A 25,115-nucleotide genomic window follows, 5' to 3' on the forward strand; every position below is an offset into this window, starting at 1 on the left:
CAAGGTGCCCTTTATAGCAGGTCCTAAATAACCAATCTATCATATGAAAATGTATCTTTTTGAGCAAATATTTTCTCTTTCTGAATAAACATTCAGAATTCTTATCAGTGTCAACCTAACATTCTACACTAAACAAAATTAATTTAATCTCATATATACCAAACTTATATATTTGAAAAAATAAAATATGTGCATGAAATTAGTCATCACATACTGCTTACTAAAAATATGATCTAACAGGGCCAAATTTACAAAACCTGTTTTTCTTAAAGGAAATGTTTTATTTAACGACATACTCAACACTGTTTTTCTTAAAGGAAATGTTTTATTTAACGACGTACTCAACACTGTTTTTCTTAAAGGCAGGTGATTAAGATTTGTAAATGTATGTACATGTAGTTACATGTATGTAAGACAAGAACAGGCTTTGTAAAATCCACCCACAGTCAAACCTAAGCTCTGATGATCGACAACCACATAATTAAAATATAGCACCAAATACAAAAGGGAAGACTTTGAAAAACGATATTATTATATGCAATTTTACAGCCAACTAATATTCACAACCTAAGTATTTACAGCCAAGAAATGTACACACATCTTTAAAATATACAAATGTACAAAATATTTTTTTAGCTCTTTTTTTTCACAATATAAAAAGCAAGGAAATGTACCGGTTACTAACTGGGGACTAAACTGACAAAGCTCTCTTAAGCTCTTTTAAGCTCACTTAAACATCACATCGTCCATGCAAGTCTTTCTGCATAGTTGTGGGAGTTTAATGCAGTGTTTAAAATAAGTAGTTGTCCGTTTGTCCTGACAAGTGAAAATCTGCTCGGAAAACGAAATGTACCTTGGTGGTTGTTCAGTGGACAAGCAAAAATGTTCAATCAAGTTTCATTTTGAGCATTGAAAAACATCGTCCTTGTACTTAAATAAAACAAACTATTTATTTGGCAAGTGAACATATTGTCGGACAAGTCGATTTCTAGATTTGTTTGTCTGGTGGACTAGTGAAAAATTCTGCTTATTTCTATCACTGGTTTAATGTATTAGGCCCAAGCTTCATCAGTAATATCTATTCTGCTCAACAAGTTGTCATGAGAGATGTGAAATTTTTTGTTAAAAAGGTTACCAAAAACAAATAACATTTTATATAAAATAAAGCAAGGCTTGAAATTAATTGGAAACAAGAGTCACAATACACAATATGCTTTCTGATAACTGGGTTCATAAGCAGCTTTGCTTTATACAGCTATAGAATTTACATCAATATCGATGTTTTAGAATTGCTTCTCAATTTCTAGCTTTTGCTTCAAGACTTAGAGTATTATCACATGCCCCTATACCACTAAGGTGTCAGGCATTTTGCTTCAAGATTAAAGTTTGAAAACCAAAGATGCTCACCACCCGACAAAATGAAATTCGAGCTTGGTAATGCTTAAGATTTTTATTTGTTTCACTTTTTAAAAAATTAGACGGCTCTATCTGTAGGTGTCTGCTCATAACAACTTTGTCTCATGTGGATTGTTTTTCAAAGATTTATATTTTCTTTTACAACAAGAAGCAATCTGCATATAGATATAGCTACTTCCAGGTAAATACAAATTGAGCACTGAATAGTATGTACAACAGATGTGTACTTGAAATAGTGGTTGCTATTTTTGTTTCTAAAACTATCCACAGAACAGAAATTACCAGCATTTAATGAACACAGTGGCAATAATTTAATGTGTATGAATAAATTACATGACTGACTATTTTCACCAGTTGATTAGAAGGTAATGACTTACAAAGTTTTCAGTGATTCAACATTTGGCAGTAATGACTTAGATTTTTAGTGTCACTTGAAAAACACTGTAATGACTTATTAATATAATGTCTTAGTAATCTGACTGGCCACACAACAATGTCTTCAGACACTTTCATTGATGATCACATGGCAACATCTTACGCAATTTTCACCAACGGAACACAATACTACATTGTAACTACATAATGTCTTATTTATTTTGTGAACTGATTGTGAATGACAATGTTTTACATACCTGTAATTCCTTAAAACAATTCCTAACAATTAAACATGTAGAAATAATGTTTAGTTTTCACTAGCGAAAAACATTATATGACGACTGTCCATGTCTTTGAAAGTATTCACCAATGTCATGAATGACTATGTAATTACTTGCTAGCCCATGTTTCACAGTTTTCACAGACAAGTCACTAGTCTATGTTATTTCTGATAAATCCATTTGACTACTGACCTTTTCAAACAGTTTTCACAAACAGGTCACAGGTTTGTGTTATTTCTGAGCAATCCATTTTCGAGACCAATGTCCGTTTCAAACAGGTTTGTGTATTTCTGATGGGTCTTCTATTGACTGTGGTCCATTGCAAACAGTTTTTACAGAGTGGTCACTAGCCTGTTATTTCTGATGGAACCATTTTTAAGACTATTGTCCATTTCAAACCGTTTTCACTGACAGGTCACTGGTTTGTTTTATTTCTGATGGAACCATTTTTAAGACTATTGTCCATTTCAAACCGTTTTCACTGACAGGTCACAGGTTTGTGTTATTTCTGAGCAATCCATTTTGAAGACTATTATCCATGTTAAGCAGTTTTCTCAGACTGACCACAGGTTTGTGTTATTTCTGATGGGTCTATTTGACAATTGTCCATTTCAAACAGTTTTTACGGATTGGTCACTAGCCTGTGTTATCTGTGATGGGTCTATCTGACTGTGTTCCGTGTCCATGAGACAAGACTCGCGAGTTGCCCGACTGGCTCGCAGCAGTGGGTTCCTACAGATGACCAGTCTCAGTTTATTTCCTGCCTCAGCGATGAGCGGAATCGTCAGACAGCAGTCGAAGTCTCGCGTCCTCACCTTGTTCACCTGAAACAGGGAGCAATCAATTTAATTTATAGTTTGTACAGATAATAAAAACATAGTAAAATTATATTAAACCCACTGATCCCAATACATTTTCTGTTACACACGTCTTGTGAGCCACTAAAACACTAGAATTACCAGACACTTATAGTCGCCTCTGACAAATGAAAACTTGCTTATCTGGAGAAAACTTGGACCATTGTCTCTTTAAAGTATAGATCAATCCCCGTCGGTGGGCCCATTGGGTTGTTTCTCGTTCCAGTCAGTGCACCACGACTGGTATATCAAAGGCCGTGGTATGTGCTACCCTGTTTATGTGATGGTGCATATAAAAGATCATTTGCTACTAATGGAAAAATGTAGCAGGTTTCCTCTCTAAGACTATATGTCAAAATTACCAAATGTCTGACATCCAACAGCCGATGATTAATAAATCAATGTGCTCCAGTGGTGTCATTAAACAAAACAAACTTTATTAACCTAACCTCAAACACTGGCATATTCCCCTGGGAATCCTCCAATGAGTTCAAACCAAACCAGCGAAGGAGAAGGAGGAAGCTTTAGTCATGTGACCGGACAGGAGGCAGAGAACTCACTGGAAGATTATAGCCATCCCATTGGCTGTTGGGATGTTTGGACTAGACTACTATCCTAGGGGAATATACCATTGTTTGAGGTCAGATTAAGTACAAAAGAAAATGAATGGGTTATGCCATATTATTAAAAAAATAATAATTAATTCTCTATTAATATATTGGCAATGATACAGATTATATACATATATGGTATAATAAAAGACACACACAATACCTGATATTTACAAACAGTAATTAACAATATGTAGTTGATTTTTTTTATGCCACAATATGATCAGGTAACTAATTTTATTTTGTATTTAGAGATTTGTCACAAAGGCTTTTTTTATTTGAAAAATATCAACCAATTTGAGGATTTAAAGAAATGAAAAGGATTTTTCTTTAACCACAGCTCAGCACATATGGAACTATAGGTCTTCATTGGTTACTTCAATACTTGTACTAAGAGTACAACAGAGGATATCTGCTGCAGCATCATGGACTATTCCTACCAAGATTTTTTTTTAATATGCACCTACACATATAAAGGAAACCATAGACCATGGTTTTGGTATATGAATCACGTGGAAAGGGATGAATGAACAAGAACCATTAGGTCATCGGGAGGAGTCAGCGAAGTGTTCATTGATTTCCAAGCGAGTTTCACGTACCTGTAAAATCCTATCATATGACTTTAAACCTGCTCTGTGAGCGGGACTGTTCGGTCTGATAGCACTGATAAACACTCCCTTCTCATACATCCCGTCTGACAAACTGAAACCAAAATCTTCCACAGCCGAATGTTTCGTAACCACCACGCGATGCAGCTGGATCGGCGTTGGGGTGAAAATAGTCTGCATGTGCTCCTGTATGGTCTTGGAGTTTGCCAGGGAGTCTTTGGAGCATGACTTGCCATTCCGCGGTTGGTAGCTATCCATGGAGTCCTGTGACACATCATCTCGGTCCATTCTGTGAAACTTCCGTCTTCTCACTCTGTCCGTATCGTCAGAGGTCCGGGATCGTCGGTCCAGACTGGCGGTGCTCCGTTCACGTAGAGTCAGGCCGATTTGGCGAAGCATTTCCGAACCAGATCCTTTCTCGAAGTCTTTCAGAGTCTGCATCCACTCGTCGGCGTCGCCGTTGCTGCTGTAGCTGTCACTGCTGTGGGAGTCGTTGCCCCAGTCGTCTTCCGACAGCTGCATGTCGGCCATTCCTTCACCACTACCCTCCATGTCCAGGGCAGAATGACCCGACACTCGTCTTGTGGAATCTAAACATACAGAGATATGTGCTACTAAGGTAGATAGAGCAAGCATTTTTAATATAAACACAAATTTTGTTTTAAAACCAGAATTCAACACATTTTAAACTAGCTATTTTGTGTCCAATGTTAATGCTTGGAACAGAGAGAGTGACAGTGAGAGTCAGTGAAAAAGAGAGAGAGAGAGCGACTGTGACAGAGATCGAAACAGACAGAGAAAGTCACACACAAAATGGGGAATTAATTATTTTAAAAAACCCAACTCATTTTGAATTGCTCAGCTTTTCAAGATGTAAATCAAGCAAGAATCATAAATAAAAATCAGTGTAACATTGAATGAGAGGAGATACAATATAGAAAAAGAAAATCCAACTCTTTGAGATCAAGCGCAAGACTTCCCCAAGCATATACACACATACTAGAATTACCCAGTTTCTTTGGTCTTCTTTGAGGAATAGCAACAACAAGGGCATGGCCATTTGGGTTACTGTTGCCAATATCCTGCCCAGAGCTATCCCATGATTCAAGTGCACTGTCAACACTCGGGATTGGTGTGGAACGTTTACTTGTGTCATCATCATACTGAAAAAACCCGAAAAAACAACAACTTGATATTAAGAAAAATGTGTGATGTTCACAAACAGCCATTTATTAGCAGTCTGTAAAAAATGTTTTAAAAACAGATGTTTGATAAGCCTATATGAAGCAGTGTCTGTAAAAAATGTTTTAAAAACAGATGTTTGATAAGCCTATATGAAGCAGTGTCTGTAAAACATGTTTTAAAAACAGATGTTTGATAAGCCTATATGAAGCAGTGTCTGTAAAACATGTTTTAAAAACAGATGTTTGATAAGCCTATATGAAGCAGTGTCTGCAAAACATGTTTTAAAAACAGATGTTTGATAAGCCTATATGAAGCAGTGTCTGCAAAACATGTTTTAAAAACAGATCTGTAAAACATGTTTTAAAAACAGATGTTTGATAAGCCTATATGAAGCAGTGTCTGCAAAAAAGGATACAGGTGGTAAAATTTATAAATTTTGATTTGGCTCTAAGATATATATTGGTGATTGGTATCTCAAACATTAATAACACGGGAGTTGCCTCTGCTTGTAAATGTGTCAACTGGTTTATGATCTTATTTTTAGAAATAGAAATTTAGTTAATCAATAATTTTATCACCCCAAAAAATATATAAACAGATGAAAATTAACATAAATACACTTTGTGTTTGATGTAATACATAAAAAAGCCAAAGTTAATATTTGTTTTGTTTAACGACACCTCTAGAGCATATCTATTTATTAATCATCGGCTATTGGATGTCATACATTTGGTAATGTTTGACATATAGTCTTAGAGGAAACCTGCTACATTTTTCCATTAGTAGCAAGAGATCTTTTACATGCACCATCCCAGACAGGATAGCACATATCATGGTCTTCAATATACAAGTCGTAGTGCAATGACTGGAATGAAAAATAGCCTAATGTACCCACCAGCAGGGATCGATCCCAGACTGACCGTGTATCAGGAGAGTGCTTTACCACTGAGAGTTGAGTACTTACTGAATGAGCTAGCTTTTGCTTTGATGCTGAAAAGTGAAAACAAAACCTGATTAATCATTCAGAAATTTTATAGTTTAAACATTTAAAAAAGGCTAATCAAATTATTACAAATAATCTTGTTGTAACATGACATTTCTATACATAAAAATGAAGTATAATTTACAAACAGCAACATATATGTAACTGATATACATGTAGCTCAATATCTACGTAATTATACAGAAGAACCACCTATATAAAAGGTTTTGATACACACTTTGAGTCAATGGTCTTGCAATCTTGAGCACGACAATGTCTCCAGCTGTTTGTAACATCCGAATGGCCTCTGAAAGTCGCTTGCCCCTCGTCATCTTGCCGTTAATAGCAAGCAGATTGTCACCTACATGGATTGCTCCAGTTCTGAAAAAAACAACGAATACCAAAACCTTTATTTGGTTTAATGTCACCACTAGAGCACACCGATTCCTTAATCATTGGCTACTGGATGTCAGACATTTGGTAATACTGACAGGTAAACTTGACAAAAAAAAAGAATTTTTTATTTTTGTTTAAAAACCTAAACAATACAACAAGCACATGCCTGTGATGAGAAATTGCATATTTGTCCCTTGGATAGCCACAAGTTGAAGTTTGTATTGTTTAATGACACTACTAGATTGATTTTATTAATAATTAGCTATTGGATATCAAACGTTTGATAATTCTGAAATCTAGTTTTAGAGAGAAAACCCACTATATTTTTCCATTAGTAGCAAGGGATCGTTTATATGCACCATCCCACAGACAGGATAGCACATACCACGGCCTTTGATATACTGACAGGAAAGAGAAATAGCCCAATTTCAGACTGACAATGTATCAAGCGAGCACTTTACCACTGGGCAACACTCTACCACTGAATAGCCACAAGGAGGTGGATAGCGTAAGAAGTTGAAAGATAGGGGGAGCTGCCAGATCAGGAGGAAATAACATGGAATTCAAAGCAGAGAAAAGGGCACTGGGATTATTAAAAAAAAGAAGAAGAAAAAAAAAAAAGATAATGTATTTATGGTCATGAAGAGGTTTTCCTAAGTCTTCAAGGTCATGATAAAAAAACAAAAAAGTGTTTATTATCATTATCACAATGTTTAAAATAACAGGAAAGCTACTAACTTCTCTGCCAGTCCTCCCTCAATGAGAGCCGATATAACAATTGGATCAAGCGGGTCTTCTGTGCCAGTGATGGTTATTCCTAGTGGCCCACCAAACCGCTGAAGTTCCACAGTGTAGGTGATAGACTCGTCATGGCCATCCTCTAGAAACAGGACAAAAACAAAAACATGAATCAGATATTCATATATTACTGAACATATTAAAATTACTTAACAAAACTAATATATCCAATGAAAAAGCATTGTTGTTAAATTTAGAATGCTACTGTGAAAGTTCAGTTCTGGGTACAATATATTCAGTGCACTAATGTGGTTTGCTTTACCTATGAAGATATATTTATTGAATGAATAGTATGACATCTGAACACATATAATAATTATGTAAATTAAAATATTTTTTGTTACCAAATTTAAAAACTATTTATTCTGGTGACTAAGTGTATGTGTTACGGTATACCGATTCCACCTGGTGTATGTTCTGCCACATTACATCCAAAGAAACAAATACTCGAGAATGTTTATTACGGCCCTACCAGTCCAGTTAGAGGGGACTATAGGTTCTGTCTCCATCTGTCTGTCTGTCTGTCCCACATATGGTTTTACAGACAGTTTTTATAAACCTCTAGATATTGAGCTGAAATTATGTGTATAGCTGTCATCATGTAGTCACAAATCACATTCAACTTTCATGAGAATTTGCCCATTTTTGACAGAGTTATGGCTCTTGATTTAGTAGTACTCTCAGAATGCTTGTTTTAAGTCTAAAACTAAACATAACCCTGGTGTTTGAATCAAGTATTTCAGCAGCAATGAAACTACATATTGCAACCAGAATATTTTATTCCTAGAACATATTACTGCTTACAGAAGGTTTTATCACTAACCGGTAAATACTGATCAAACTACTGTAAACAAACAAAACGTTTGTTTTCTTTAACGACACCACCAGAGCACATTGATTCATTAATCATCAGCTACTGGATGTCAAATATTTGGTAATTTTGATATATAGTCTTAGAGAGGAAACCCGCTACATTTTTTCCATTAGTAGCAAGGGATCCTTTACATACACCATCCCACAGACAGGACAGAACATACCACAACCTTTGATATGCCAGTTGTAGTGCACCAGGGTTGAAAATTAACATGAAAACCATGGTCGCCAGTAGGGCCAGTTGAAGAAAAATCTTACTGGCCCTTCTCAAATTTAACTAGCCCTCCAATTATCACATTGAAATTTAACGGCAAAGCCAAAATCAAAATCAGAATGATCTTTGTTGAATAATAACCATGTGCCCACCATATATAGTCTGTTTACTTCAAAAGGAAACCAATGAATTGGCATGTAACTTCATAATGAATAAAGTTAATATTCATATAAAAACATGTTCTTAAGTTTTAAACTAACACCAACTCAAATAACGTTTTGAAAAAAGAAATCCAGTATAAATAAAAATGTTTCTTTACAAATTACCATTAAATTATACAGATTAAATCTCATTTTTAATACAAGGGTGTAGACAAAATGCTAGAACAGCCAAGGTATGCAGCTTGACTTGCATTGTCTCTGAAGTAAACAATAATGCATAACTAAGAGAATAAAGGTAGAACTGCGTGTGCTGTATTATATAAAACTAGTCTGGGATGGCAGTCCTCTTTGTAGCAATGCAAGAGGGATGAAATAAACTTTGTGGCAATGCAAGAGGGGGTAAACTCTCCAGTAAAGCAGTTCCTCGGGAGTGGCTGTCCTTCTACAGACGAAACATGCACATGTTTGCGTTTAATTTGGATATTGTAAATAATACATTAGTAGGCTACTAATAAAATAATTATTGAAAGAAAAATAAATCTGTAAAAAAACAAAAACACATTTTACCAAAATATACGATGTATAGAGGATATTTCATGTTTTTTTGTCAAATATGATTTATATCTCATAAAGTGAAGTTTGCAATCATATCTCACAAGTTGCGCTTGCATGACACGTGTGATATAATTGCACACTTCACGAGATGAGATATAAATCATATTTGACAAAAAACATAAAATTTTCTATGTAACTTTTGGCAATTTACCTTTATTTTTTAAAATGCCAGCAGCAAAATAGCTTTCTTACTGTGAAGATAACACTTTCTACAGTGACGATAACACATTTTAGAGTGAAATAGTGAAATTTTCACTCTAAAATGTGTTATCATCACTGAGTGACTGATAACACTTTTATTTCACTGATATTTTAAGATATTTCACTAAATGTTATATAATAAACTTAGTTATCATATTATAAAGCATAAAAAACATACTTATTGTTTATTACTGTAATATGTAGACGGTTATGCAATCATGCAAGTCTTGGTGTATGTTCTTATTTCATGCAAATGGATTAACTTAAAACAATACCGACAATGACAATCAATTAACTGACCTTTGGAATAAGCCCTGTTGTAATGGAAAATGACATTGTTATTGTTATATGTGTGCCTGTGCTCACGTTAGTGTGAGTTAAAACTACAAAATAGATTTTGATTTTGTTCCAGTCCATTTCAATAAGCCAACGATTTCCAAATTTTAAAAATATATCCAGTGTCTTCAATAAGTTTCAAGCTCTATTTTTAGAAAGACCTGACCCAAAGCCACAGAAACCGAGTCTGGCGCTGTCAAAATATAGAGCATGCTCCATGTCTTCTACTGCCAGATCAGTAGTTTGCGTCAACACAGACGCGGTGTGTTTTGTCACATTCGATTCAGTTCCAGTGTCTTTCTTTTTCAACTGGTACCCTACTCGCCAGACCCTAACATCAATGGTTTCCCAACAGACTACCTTTGTAAAATTCTCAGTCTCCCATAGATAATAACGGTCACCACGGGCAACTGGGCGACTGCTAATTTTCAACTCTGGTACATTGGCTCTACTGTACACAAGGGAAAGGTGAAAAACTACAGTATCACAAACCCGAGTACGGGTCTTCCCTGCGAAGCTTCAACTTGATGATCTCGTCGGACGACTCGAGCAGGTGGGTGGCATCCTCTATAGAACAGTTGTCCATCCGGATGTCATTCACTGCTAAAAGTTTATCACCGGGCTGAACTGAGCCACACCTAGAACAATACAGACACACAGACACACTTGAACACAAACTATTATCTATAAACAAAAAAACCTATTGTTGTGGGCAATTTAAAAAACAATCGTCTCAGAAATAAATAACTTGTAGTAAATTCTATAGTATTAAAAAAGGCGTTCCCCGTGGGAAGAACTATAGTTATTAGGCAGTATAAAGTAACCTTTTTATTGCCAAATTTAACACTGCTTACAATTGTCAAATTTGGCTAATTGAATGTGTTTCTGATCATCCTGGTGTCAGCGGTATCTCTAAGTACATCTTATGAGAAAGAAAAAGGATAAACCTCGGAAACTGGAACCTTTGGTGTATCAATCATTGGGAAAAAAAATGCTACAAGTTCATTGAAAGTAATCGATTCTACACAATATCGGTCAAATATAAAGAATATGTATAAAAAATGTTTTATAATGACCTGTAAGCTACACTTCCTTTCCTAACTCCCGTTATAATCAAAGGATCTCCGTGTTTACGATGGGTAGAAGCTGAAAAAAACACAATAATTAGGACTGATACATTTCAATCTATCTAAACATGAGAAGAAACCAAGCTAATACTTTTAATTAGGATCTATTAGGGTCGAAAACATTGTAATTAAGACACATGGTTTAAAACACTCTCGATAAAAAAATCAGCTATTATTTTATTAGCAGCAATGATCTTTTAAATGTATTTTTACCACAGATATAACAGAGAGAACATAACTCTCTTTAATTCTACAAGTAATGAAGTATTGGTTTCAGTGGGCAAGAAGAAACATCCAACATTATTTGCATATCAATGATGCCAAAGATTTAACAATTATAATGATTTTTGACATTTTAGTATAGTATAAAACTTGTGACTCAAAACATCTTCATTTACAATCAAGTACAGACTCATTTTCTATATATAACCCAATTCTTTATCTACTCTACTCTTTAAATTTCATCATAGAAATGAAGTAAGAACACAATATTGGAAAAACAAAGTACAAATAATTTATTCCATGTTCAATACTGTTTACCTTTGGCTTCCAAGCAATAAGCTTACCAATGATTGTCATGCCAAGACCTCCATTTTTCTTGGGTATTCTCACAACGTAGGTTCCAGAGCTTGGTGTTACTGATTCTGAAAACACATAACATTATTAAATAAATTACAAAAAACAAAAAAAACAACCACCAAACAAGAAACATATTTTTAAAAATTAAATAAAGCTATATATCAAGAGAATTCAAATTATTCAGCCTGACCTCAAAAAATTAAAATGATTTAACATTCATTACTGAAAAACCCCAACAACAAAAAATATTAAATTTAGTAACATTGAGATATTTATAAAAAATTAAATACATTATTATGCGAATTACCATGGACAAAGATCGGGAAATTTCTGCAGGATTTTTAAAAGTAGGGACACTATTCTGATTTTTTGTCTATCAAAAGACAGGAGCAGTTTTCAGTTATCATTAAAATCTGTAAAGTTCTGCACAAAACACAGGATTTGTTTTTATTTATCTCTGTAAACATTAAAGATTGTGATTACCGGCCACATCGAACTCGATCTCCATCATACAGCGAGGGCGTGAGTCTCTCAGAAGCTGGTTAACTTCCTCCAGAGTTTTATCCTCCAGATCCACACCGTTGATTGTCAGAATACGGTCGCCTTCTTGTACCACACCACACCTAGCAAAACAATCACAAGATTTTGAACAGCTGCAACATGTACAGTCAACATAATATATTAGTAGTAACAGAATTAAGACAGTAATAGTCTTAGGGGAGGACAAACTGGACTTTACTAATGCAAAATACAAACACAGCCAAAGTTTTAATAAAGTTGTGTGTTTTCTATATTATGGTCAGGTACCCATGATATGACATTTTATTTGATTTCAACTTATTTTCATGCTTATATCCAATTAAGGTTCAAGCACGCTGTCCTGGGCACACATCTTAGCTATCTGGGCTATCTGGGCTGTCTGTCCATTGAGCCCTTAAGAACTTGCTCTGGGTTGGAGCCGTTACTGGGCTGCAAACCCTGTACCTACCAGCCTGTAGTCCGATGGCTTAACCACAATGCCACAAAGGCCGGTCTTGATATGACGAACAAATCTGCTGCTATGTTTTCTAATGCATTTATATTGTTAACAGTGAAGAAGACGACTCTTGTGTTGAGCTTAAAGGTGAGTTAATGAAATCTTGGTCAGTGACTTCGTCTAAAGGAAATCAACAATGTGACATGGGAAAAATAACAAGCATGGATAATCTACACCAAATGGCTGAATAAAACAATATAATCAAAACTGCATCATTAAATAAAAATTATACAGAATTAAATGCCTCGGCTACCATAAACATTTTAGTGCGCTGTCATCAACATATATAGATGCAACTATAAACTAAGTTTTATTGATCTAGGACTTGTGAGTTTTGTGAGAATCTGTTATAAATACAAAACTTTATAGTTAAACTTTAACACAAAAGTTGCTGCCATTGGAAATGTATTACCTATATCTCGCCTTTTCACTTCGAAAGGTGAGACAAAAACCGTCTTCTATCCAAATCACTCTCTCACCATGACAAACAAGACTACGGATTGAATTGAACTACAGCTAAATTGAACTACAGCTGAATTAAACTACAGCTGAATTAAACTACAGCTGGATTCAACTACAGCTGGATTCAACTACAGCTGAATTCAACTACAGCTGGATTCAACTACAGCTGGATTCAACTACAGCTGAATTCAACTACAGCTGAATTCAACTACAGCTGGAACTGAATCTTACTTATCTGCTGGCCCCATGGGTTCCACCATGGCGATGATAGGAGGCTCCGTAAGGGGGGTTGTGGAGAACACCCCCCCATCCAGTGTGATTCCCAGCCCCTTCTTGTCACAGAAAAGAATCACCTCGGTCGTCTCCGTGTGACACACCTGGTTGTTGGTCGTCAGGACAGAGGTCGTTGTCGAGGCAATCGACACTGTAATACAACACTTTACACAGTTAGAAGAGAGGTCATCGCCAAGGCAACTTTCAGTGTACTTAAAGAAATTAAAACAATTGGTCAACATATTAAACTCTCTGTGGTAACATGTAAATAAATTTTAAAATAATAGCCAATCAAACCCTATTAATATTTTAAAGAATAACTTTAAAAATGATGAGCTGCATGGTTTAAATCTATTTTACTGTATACTTTGTATTCCCAATAATGATAGTGCCACAAAGCGTCTTACAAAATACCAGTGGTAAAGCATTCGCTTGATGCGCAGTCGGTCTAGGATCGATTCCCATCGGTGGACCCATTTGGCTATTTCTTGTTCCAGGCAGTGCTCCACAACTGGTATAACAAAGGCCATGGTATGTACTATTCTGTCTGTGGGATGGTGCATATAAAAGATGCCTTGCTGCTAGTCGAAAAGAGTAGCCCATGAAGTGGCGACAGCGGGTTTCCTCTCTCAATATCTGCATGGTCCTTAACCATATGTCTGACGCCACATAACCGTAAATAAAATGTGTTGAGTGTGTCGTTAAATAAAACATTTCCTTCCTTCCTTCCTTCCTTACAAAATACCTATGTCAAACATTCCAAACTGTTTGAAAACTAAATTTTATTGTTTTCCATGTGAAATAATTTTTCTTCACTTTCAGTATGTCACTTCCCGATGTGAAAAATCTTACAAATTACAACACTATTCAAGAAGTTAACTCAATGGTACCTTTTCCTTTTAGCCAAAATGCAATTTAATATAGGATTTAAAAAAAACTAATATTTTTAACTGAAGCAGCCTTAACTGGAAATGAAAACAAATATAATGATACTTGCTACAACTTGGCACAACATTTAGTCATCATCCACTTTTAACTTTACATGCTACAACTTGGCACAACATTTAGTCATCATCCACTTTTAACTTTACTTTAATATAAAGTTAATCTTTAAAAGCAGTGACTCTATTTATTAGACAGATCACAAGTTAATCTTTAAAAGCAATGACTCTAGTTATTAGACAGATCACAAGTTAATCTTTAAAAGTAGTGACTCTATTTATTAGACAGATCACAAGTTAATCTTTAAAAGCAGTGACTCTATTTATTAGACAGATCAAAAGTTAATCTTTAAAAGTAGTGACTCTATTTATTAGACAGATCACAAGTTAATCTTTAAAAGCAGTGACTCTAGTTATTAGACAGATCACAAGTTAATCTTTAAAAGCACCGACTCTAGTTATTAGACAGATCACAAGTTAATCTTTAAAAGCAGTGACTCTATTTATTAGACAGATCAAAAGTTAATCTTTAAAAGCACATTCTCTAGTTATTAGACAGATCACAAGTTAATCTTTAAAAGCAGTGACTCTATTTATTAGACAGATCAAAAGTTAATCTTTAAAAGCACCGACTCTAGTTATTAGACAGATCACAAGTTAATCTTTAAAAGTAGTGACTCTAGTTATTAGACAGATCACAAGTTAATCTTTAAAAGCACCGACTCTAGTTATTAGACAGATCACATTTTCATTTCATTTCAACTTATTTTTCGTGCTTATATCCAATTAAGGTTCAAGCACGCTGTCCTGGGCACACACCTCAGCTATCTGGGCTGTCTGTCCAGGACAGTGGGTTAGTTGTTAGTTGGTTAGTGGTTAGTGAGAGAGAAGAGGGTGTAGTGGCCTTACACCTACCCACTGAGCCCTTAAGAACTCGCTCTGGGTTGGAGCCGGTACCGGGCTGCGAACCCTGTACCTACCAGCCTGTAGTCCGATGACTTAACCACTGCGCCACCGAGGCCGGTGACAGATTACAAGTTAATCTTTAAAAGCACCGACTCTAGTTATTAGACAGATCACAAGTTAATCTTTAAAAGCAGTGACTCTAGTTATTAGACAGATCACAAGTTAATCTTTAAAAGCAGTGACTCTAGTTATTAGACAGATCACAAGTTAATCTTTAAAAGCAATGACTCTAGTTATTAGACAGATCACAAGTTAATCTTTAAAAGTAGTGACTCTATTTATTAGACAGATCACAAGTTAATCTTTAAAAGCAGTGACTCTATTTATTAGACAGATCAAAAGTTAATCTTTAAAAGTAGTGACTCTATTTATTAGACAGATCACAAGTTAATCTTTAAAAGCAGTGACTCTAGTTATTAGACAGATCACAAGTTAATCTTTAAAAGCACCGACTCTAGTTATTAGACAGATCACAAGTTAATCTTTAAAAGCAGTGACTCTATTTATTAGACAGATCAAAAGTTAATCTTTAAAAGCACATTCTCTAGTTATTAGACAGATCACAAGTTAATCTTTAAAAGCAGTGACTCTATTTATTAGACAGATCAAAAGTTAATCTTTAAAAGCACCGACTCTAGTTATTAGACAGATCACAAGTTAATCTTTAAAAGTAGTGACTCTAGTTATTAGACAGATCACAAGTTAATCTTTAAAAGCACCGACTCTAGTTATTAGACAGATCACATTTTCATTTCATTTCAACTTATTTTTCGTGCTTATATCCAATTAAGGTTCAAGCACGCTGTCCTGGGCACACACCTCAGCTATCTGGGCTGTCTGTCCAGGACAGTGGGTTAGTTGTTAGTTGGTTAGTGGTTAGTGAGAGAGAAGAGGGTGTAGTGGCCTTACACCTACCCACTGAGCCCTTAAGAACTCGCTCTGGGTTGGAGCCGGTACCGGGCTGCGAACCCTGTACCTACCAGCCTGTAGTCCGATGACTTAACCACTGCGCCACCGAGGCCGGTGACAGATTACAAGTTAATCTTTAAAAGCACCGACTCTAGTTATTAGACAGATCACAAGTTAATCTTTAAAAGCAGTGACTCTAGTTATTAGACAGATCACAAGTTAATCTTTAAAAGCAGTGACTCTAGTTATTAGACAGATCACAAGTTAATCTTTAAAAGCACCGACTCTAGTTATTAGACAGATCACAAGTTAATCTTTAAAAGCACCGACTCGTGTTATTAGACAGATCACAAGTTAATCTTTAAAAGCAGTGACTCTAGTTATTAGACAGATCACAGACTACTCACTGCAAGAAGATATTTTTCTGTCCGAACGAGTCCAAGCTTTCTGAAGTTTAGCAACCCTGCGCCCTGGCAGAGTGCCAAATGTTGACGATGTTGACACAGTCATCGTGTTGCTGCTGCGGATTGGCAAAGTACCAAACCCATTGTGGATCGAGGACGAAATAGTTGGAGATGAAAGAGCAGGGACAAGCGCTGTGATAAGAAAGTAAGACGTAAAATTAGCTCGTATAAAATGTCTTATGTCTTGTTACACTCTACATTTTTCTTTCTTTGGAATTTGTTTTTAATAATAATAATAATAATAATATAAATTAATTTAAAAACAAGCTTTCTGAGAGTACTGTTAAAACAATACATGTCCTCTATAAGGCCCAACAAATTTTCATAGTTTCTGAGTTGAAGGATCTAACGCTGTGAAAAATAGGTAAATCACCATAGCATTTTCCATAGAAATTTGTCTAGACATGGTAGGCTAAATACTTTTGGGGCATTTTAACCATTTCAGGGCACATTTTTTTCATCAAAGACAAACATTTAATAAAAATAAAAATAAATGTATTGAATATGCCTGCTTTAATAAATTAATTAATAATACTTTTGTTAGAGTTTTATAAAGGCAATTTTAGAACTAATTATTGAAAAAGACTTGTTTAATCTCAGAGCAGCATGGTGCTGATTAAGGCAAGATGGTGCTAGACTATTGAGGCATGGTGCTGCATCATGCTAAAACAAACTAGGGAAAACATTAAACATGAAAGTCAAATATATAACAGTATATGATAAAGCTATACACAAAATTTCAGCTTAGTATCTTGAGGCATTGCGAAAAAAACTATATGTGGAGAGACAGACAGACAGACAGAAGGACGGATACAAAACCTATAGTCCCCTCTGAATAGACTAGTAGGGGTTGATAATAAGAAATGAACCGTGAATCATCTTACAGGTGCATGGTCGTCCGAGTTTCTCGCGAGAAGCCTTGTACTCAAGATGCGTGACGGGGAGAATCTCCAACTTGATGTGATCCTCGGGCCCCGACTTGAGCAGCTGGCTTGCCTCTACCACAGACATGTGCTCCACACTGGCACCATCTATTGACAGAATGTGGTCTCCGACGTGAAGAGCGCCACTCCTGGGTAAAACATTAAAAATATAACCTTTTTATTATAACTGTAGCATCTGATGACCTGTAAACTAAGCCAACCATGAAGAAATATTGCATTGATCAAACTGACTATGAAAAAAAATTCTGAAAATTGCAGATCTTAAAAAATGAGGGGTTATCAGGAGTTTTTCTTCAAAGAACGATAGGAGCAGTTTTCAGATACATTTGTATATGTAGTAGTAAAATCCAGAACATTTCACAAAACTCAAAAACCTGACTTTACTTTTTAAATATCTATTGGAAAAATGTAGGATCAAAAGGGAAGAAAATATGGCTCAAGCAAAATGTCCACAGAATTAAATGTTATGTAACAAAATGGAATGGAATAATAAAAAATAAAAAATAAAAATTAATTTGTGATGTTAAATTAATGATTGGTCTAGTTTTAGTTTTATTTAAAAGAAAAGTAATTAAAAATAAAATTACATTACAACTATTACTCAATGACTTCACGGTCAACAAAAAAGCGTAACACACAAATGCAAAAGTCAGCTTAGTTGCTATCCCTGGAAAACCTACAGGTGAACTCTATCAAGGCAATATAAAATCCCCCAATATCCCACCTGTCAGCGATACTCATGGGTCGTATGACATCCACACACACACAGCTCCGGCCCTCGTGTGAGCTCTGAGAGAGGGCAATGCCCAGAGCAGATCCTGGTATCTTGTCAATCTCAATCAACAATGGACCAGATGCATTCTGAACAGAGTCTGGAGAATAAATAATATAAAATTGAGTAATGAACCTTGAGAAAAAATATCAACATTTTAATTACTATGTCAAATTCCCCATGGTGAAATATAAACAAATGTGATCCATGTCATACAATAATGCAGACTTGTCAGTGTAGTCATTAACCTTCCGACTACTGCAGGCGATATATCTCGCCCGACGTCACGTCAGTCGACATACTGTATACTGCATACAGTGCATTTTCCAATTCATATTTCCCACCATTTTGCACACGGCACTCACCTGAAATGGAAATTTAATAAAAGAAAAAAGATTTCTTTTCAAAATGGTGGCTTTTATTTTTATTTTTTCAATTGAAAATACCTTGAAAGTGGTTTTCGGCAAGTATTTTCACTTGAAAACAATGGCGGCACGTCGCGGTCATTTTCAGGGATCGATAGCTGATTGTGACAGCTAATTTGATAATAAATTTGATCGTTTTACCGACAACGAAAATCACCAAATATTGCAATATAAATTGTAGTTCGGTTTGGGTTTTTTAAATTCTGGTCAGAAAACCACTGTTATCGGGAATAATGGACATAAATACTGGATAACTGGCCACAAATGCCCGTAAGTAAATGTAACTTCTTTTTTTTTGCCTAAATTTAATCACCATTAACTGATCTAAAAATCATAAAAATTATAAAAACCCATGAAAATAATACTAGTTGATTCATATATAAACTTTATTTCATGTATTTATAAAACATTTAAGTGAATATGTCAGTAAAAAATATAAACTTGTACCCACTCAACGTGGTTTTTGTTAAAAATTAATCCAGTAGTCTAAAGGTTAAAACAACCAGACCAAAATAGAAATCCCTAGCATGCTGTCATAAAGTTTTATTTGGATTGGATTAAAAGAAACATTCAATGTATTAAACACTGCAAATTAGAGAACAATTTGCCAGTGCCAGGTCTGGGGTGGTGGTGGTCACTAATGCTCTCCAGCCCCCCCCCCCCACCCCACCCACTTCCCACTGGTCCTGTCACTGAAAAAATATTTTATTATTTATTTTTCCTTTTCATAAATACTTAACCTGACCTCTCACCTATGTGCATCATCCATCATTATCACAGACTAGTATGAACATCCAAAAAGTCAATATATATGACTATAATCTTCCACTGGGTCAAGAGTATCTGCCTCTGGTCACATGCTCATCTCTTCCTTCTCTCTCCTTTACAATTAGGGTCTTACCATCTGTGGGAATTTAGCAAATGCAGTTAGGAATGAGGTCAGGTTAATTATGAATACTAAATAAAGAGTGTGTGAGGAACGTACCCATGACCGACACGTCGTACTCCACAGTGAACACAGTCTCACTCTCACACTGCTGCAGCAGCGACATCGTCTCTGACAGACTGAGGTGGCAGACTTTGTAGTTGTTCACAGCCAGGATTCTGTCTCCTTCCTTTATCGAGCCTTCTCTGTAAGAAAACATTACTGGTAAAACAGACACTCAAATAAAACAATGGAAATGAATGGCTGGTTACAAATTTAATTAATTAGTGGCCATTAGTATTATTAATATTTTGTGCTACATGTCAAAAATATGGTAAATGAGTTAATCAAAGACTGGCAAAAGATAATCACATGTTAATTCATATATGTACATTACTCTCTTCAAGAGATCTTTTATATATGCCAAGAGTTACAAGTCAAGAATATGGTAATAGAGAATAGAGTAAGACAAAGACTGGCAGAAGATATCAACTTGTTAAATACCAGTAGTTGACACTCTTCGATTTAACAGCACGAGATCTTTTAGACATAAAGATAAAAATGATCTTCGGCAAAACTGAAAAACTGTGCAAGGGTATTGTCTAGCATCGCCTCAATGTGTTATACAATAGCTGAGGAAACAAATTGAAAACTGAAAAACTGTGCAAGGGTATTGTCTAGCATCGCCTCAATGTGTTATACAATAGCTGAGGAAACAAATTGAAAACTGAAAAACTGTGCAAGGGTATTGTCTAGCATCGCCTCAATGTGTTATACAATAGCTGAGGAAACAAATTGAAAATGTTTGCAACTATTCTTTACACAGATAAAACGTTTTTCAAGCAGACAAGGTTTTACTTCCCAAATACTGACAGAGAATTCTGAGAGTCCTGCTGAAACCATACATGTCCAATACCGGGCTCAATTTTTTTTCGTTATCTCCTATGTTCAAGGGCCATAACTCTGTGAAAAATTAGTAAATTGCCATGAAAAGTTATTGATCTGTAATAGTACATGGTAAAACTACACACAAATTTCTTGTGGCATTGCGATAAAAAGACACAAAAAATACGTGTATGTGGGACAGACGGGCAGACAGACAGACGGGCAGACAGACAGGCAGACAGACAGACGGGCAGACAGACAGATGGGCGGACAGACAGGCAGACAGACAGATGGGTGAACAGACAGACAAAGACAGATGGGCAGACATACAGACGGGCAGACAGACAGGCAAAAAGACAGACAGAAGGATGGAGACAAGACTTTTAGTCCTCTCCACTTGGACAGGTTAGGGACTAATAACTTGAGTTCAATTCTGATGTATTAGTGTATTAGTTCTACTACATCAGAGACCCATTATTTCCTCTATGCTTGTTAAAACCACACCTATCTGCGGCCCCGCCAGGCCTGATTGCTGTGACTGTGTGTGGGTGAGCTCTCATACGATCGACGTCCATCCCCCCTCGGATGATGAAACCAAACCCTGTACTGTCCTTGTCCAGCGACAGGTCGTGACACTTGCTCTGGACGGAGAACGACGTCTGGGCTGAAGGAAGAAATACACATATTACACAATATCCTCAACCTCGCAAATTTCAGGATATCAAATTTCTTTCACATTAAAAACAAAACATCGATTAAACATTATTAAAGTTCTATTCATTTTCCAACACCTTTACATTCAGTATGTTTAAACATTATAAGAATTGGCATTTTAATAATTTATCTTAAGGAATAATCAAATGTTAACATACATGTAATGATGCTCCTTTCTACCTAGTAAGGATACTTATTCACATTAGCACTAACAGACAGCACTCAGAAAAAGTGTCATCCTGAGTATATTTTTAATATTTAAATTAAAACGACAGTCTTGAACTTTACCAGTCTCGGGGATTTCATATTCCACTTCTAGTATTATCCTCTCTCCAGCGTTTTTCAACAGGTTAATAATTTCATCATGTTTTAGACTGGCTGTCCTTATCCCGTTCACAGATAGAATGTAATCACCCACAGTCAGCGAGTCCGATCTTTTAAAACAAAAATCAATTATATATTAATTGCCTTATCTACACCTCACAACAGTGATTGATTCGTTTTGTTTTCTATTTAATAACACTAACAAAACATTAATTTTGTAAGCTATGGTTTGTTTAAATTCTAGAACAATTCATAAACATTTCAACTACAAACTCATTTAATTATACGTGGAAAAACATAGTCAACATTATGCAATGACATAAAAATGTAACAACTTGACAATAAATATAAAGCTGAAAATATTTGTTTAAATATTTTTTAAACAATGAAGTTAACGCACAAGTCCTGTGATTGATGATAAATGTGAGTGTGTTGGTTTAAAAAAATTAAGTTTCATCCGGGCAAAAAATGTAAGTAATTTTATTTCATCTAGTACCACTGTGTCAAGTAGCCTTGTGCTTGGAACATGAATGGAGTACCTGTAAAAAAACAAAGTACTCAAATTTTGTGCGAAACTAGGGGTGTAAAATTGTGAAAACATCTGATTATACCAAAAATGAGTCATGAAAGGTACCATTTTCTGCAGTTAATACTTTGAGGTAGGGGTTGTAGTAGTGATATTTATGGGTCATAGTTTGGTTGATATATTGCATATAATTTTTTTAAACACAAACGTTAACTTGGTCGCCTATGGGATTTTATTTGGTATAATACAACCTAAATAGCTCAAAATAACAAGAGCCATAACTCCAGTTACCTTACATGTAGGTAACAGCATAAGGCATACTGTAAATTCCAAACATAGACCACTTCTGTTGATTCAGCATTAATACATGTATTGTAAATTGTAAACCCAGAAATGAAATGGAATAAAACCATGAGGATCATAACTCCAAAATGTACTGCAGATGTATGGATATCAAAATACAGTTTAACAAAATTTAATAACTTTAATTCTGTAAGAAACAACAACAAAAAAGTTTGGAATGTGAAATAAAGTACTCAAGTACATACATGTGTATATATCACTAAACAAATTTTTTTTTTTTTATTATTACGAACACTGACAAAGTTATTTGCCTTTTGTTAATTTTAGAACATGGACTTTGATATGCTGCATTCCTACTGATGTTCTGTGCATGTGAATATTAAACTACATCCTACGTCGTAAGAATCTTGGCTTCTGTCCAGACTACAATAGCCTACAGAGACAGCTCAGATCCTGTAACTACTGGTAACAGATGAATGCCATGACATGGGGCATGAAGAGTTTAGAGGATGAAAGACAATTTCTGATCATATCTCATATATACATGCATGTAGTCTTATTGGACTGGTCTACAAAACCCAAAGGCAAAGAAAAAAAACAAGGAAAGGAACATTTGTTTAATAGTTAACATCTCAGCACATTATAAACGATGGTACTTTTGTGTCTATCATAAATTATGGTTATTTTGACATTTGGTCCAGATCGATCAATCAATCGAGAGAGAGAGACAGAGACAGAGAGAGAGACAGAGACAGAGACAGAGAGAGACAGAGAGAAAGAGAGAGACACAGACACAGACAGAGACAGAGAGAGAGAGAGAGAGAGAGAGAGAGAGAGAGACAGACAGAGAGAGAGAGAGAGAGACAGACAGAGAGAGAGAGAGAGAGAGACACAGAGACAGAGAGAGAGAGAGACAGACAGACAGACAGACAGACAGACAGACAGACAGACAGACAGACAGACAGAGAGAGAGAGAGAGAGAGAGAGAAGGAAAGGAAAGGAATGTTTAACAACACCTCTGCACATTTTAAACAACGGTAATTTGGTGTCTAACATACATGTATGGTTATTTTGATACTTGGCCCAGAAAGAGTAAATATTTGTTTTGTTTACCAACATTGGTAATACTGACACATTGTCTTCAATGAAAACCTGCTACATTTTTCTGTTAGCACCAAGGGATCTTTTGCGTGCACCTTCTCCAGATAGAACATCACATACCACAGCCTTTGATAAACCAGTCCCAAGCTCCTCTGTTGAATGCTCTACAAACTGAGCAAGATCCTGCTCCTGGTCCACAAAGAGAGATCAGACCTGGTGCTTATAAAACTTTTAGAGTCTAAAGTCTAAGAGTCTGAGACTGTAACGTCATGGCAACGGTACAAATTGCATGCCTGTGACGTCATTTGAGATCGAGTCTGATAGTTTTATAAGCATGGGCCCTGATGCTTCCACATACAGGTGGGCAGCTCCTACTACAATAAAACAAGGACTATTGTGTTAAGTTTATACTCACCGGTGGGCTATGCTGCCTGGTCTCAGATTGGTTATCTGTGGTCGAATCTGTTTGTCTGTACCTCCTGCAAAGTAAAAGGATTTAATATATTATACATTGAATTAAAAATAACAATAATAACTCAAAAATGTAAAAGAAAAAATACAAAACAAGAAAAATACATTACCCTGTTTAGTTGGGTGTTTTTTTTAATTGGTTGAAATACATAAATGCTGCTTTTTTGTTCCATCTACTGGTTGTATTCCAATTAATTTTTCTGCTTATATACAATTAAATTTCAAGCATGCTGTCCTGGTACCTACCTCAGCAATCTGGGCTGCCTGTTAAAGACAGGGGCTTGTTGTTAGTGCTTAGTGAGAGAGAAAAGTCAGAGTAGTTGCCTTACACCTCTCCACTGAGCTATTAAAACTCACTATGGGTAGGGGTCAGGGTGTGAACCCACTACCTACCAGCCTTAAGGCCAGTGGCTAAACCAGCAAACCATCAAACCAAGTACATGTACATCTACTGAAGTCCATAGGTGAAAAATATGTAGGAGATATTCTTATATTCAAAACCAAATCTCTGCACAGAACAAGGAGCAATTAATTTCAACAGACATTCAGGAATCATGCATTAATTGTCAAAACATTTTCTTATGGTTTAACTACATGTTTTCGTATTAATCATTTTAAATATTTTAGATAATTTTAATTCCAAAATGAATCAATGCTTTTAAATTGCAAATACTGACCAGTATGAGTTATAGGTACGTATCATTCATGTCTTATCTTATATTTCTTCATACCATGACCTCATCTGAACTACATGCAGGTGTCATGTTACATAATAAATCAATGTACAACTACATGCAGGTGTCATGTTACATAATAAATCAATGTACAACTATAATGCAGGTGTCATGTTACATAATAAATCAATGTACAACTATAATGCAGGTGTCATGTTACATAATAAATCAATGTACAACTATAATGCAGGTGTCATGTTACATAATAAATCAAATATAGAACTACATGTAGGTGTCATGTTACATAATAAATCAATGTAGAACTACAATAATTTGGAACTACAGGTATAAATCAATTCTGGACTCTAAAATTAATCTGCATTGC

The 25,115-nt window shown here is 35.5% G+C and overlaps 1 protein-coding gene across 1 annotated transcript in view; it reads right to left on the bottom strand.

The window, feature by feature from the left end:
* Positions 1-1,985: 1,985 nt before the first annotated feature.
* Positions 1,986-25,115, bottom strand: part of LOC121367457 (glutamate receptor-interacting protein 1-like) — a 68,401-nt gene continuing 45,271 nt past the window's right edge. Inside the window, exons 4-21 of the mRNA XM_041491637.1 lie at positions 24,001-24,064; positions 21,620-21,765; positions 21,122-21,281; positions 19,793-19,938; positions 18,335-18,482; positions 17,551-17,738; positions 16,610-16,798; positions 13,345-13,537; positions 12,099-12,238; positions 11,603-11,680; positions 10,986-11,055; positions 10,402-10,547; positions 7,450-7,591; positions 6,554-6,696; positions 6,298-6,323; positions 5,158-5,311; positions 4,140-4,738; positions 1,986-2,896 (exon numbers count right to left, since the gene is read on the bottom strand). Of these exons, the coding sequence (XP_041347571.1) occupies positions 2,684-2,896; positions 4,140-4,738; positions 5,158-5,311; positions 6,298-6,323; positions 6,554-6,696; positions 7,450-7,591; positions 10,402-10,547; positions 10,986-11,055; positions 11,603-11,680; positions 12,099-12,238; positions 13,345-13,537; positions 16,610-16,798; positions 17,551-17,738; positions 18,335-18,482; positions 19,793-19,938; positions 21,122-21,281; positions 21,620-21,765; positions 24,001-24,064 (2,945 nt within the window). The 3' untranslated portion in view covers positions 1,986-2,683. The remainder of the gene's footprint in view (positions 2,897-4,139; positions 4,739-5,157; positions 5,312-6,297; positions 6,324-6,553; positions 6,697-7,449; positions 7,592-10,401; positions 10,548-10,985; positions 11,056-11,602; positions 11,681-12,098; positions 12,239-13,344; positions 13,538-16,609; positions 16,799-17,550; positions 17,739-18,334; positions 18,483-19,792; positions 19,939-21,121; positions 21,282-21,619; positions 21,766-24,000; positions 24,065-25,115) is intronic.

The sequence above is a fragment of the Gigantopelta aegis genome, chromosome 3 (genome assembly GCF_016097555.1).
Source record: "Gigantopelta aegis isolate Gae_Host chromosome 3, Gae_host_genome, whole genome shotgun sequence".
Lineage (NCBI taxonomy): Eukaryota > Metazoa > Mollusca > Gastropoda > Neomphalida > Peltospiridae > Gigantopelta > Gigantopelta aegis.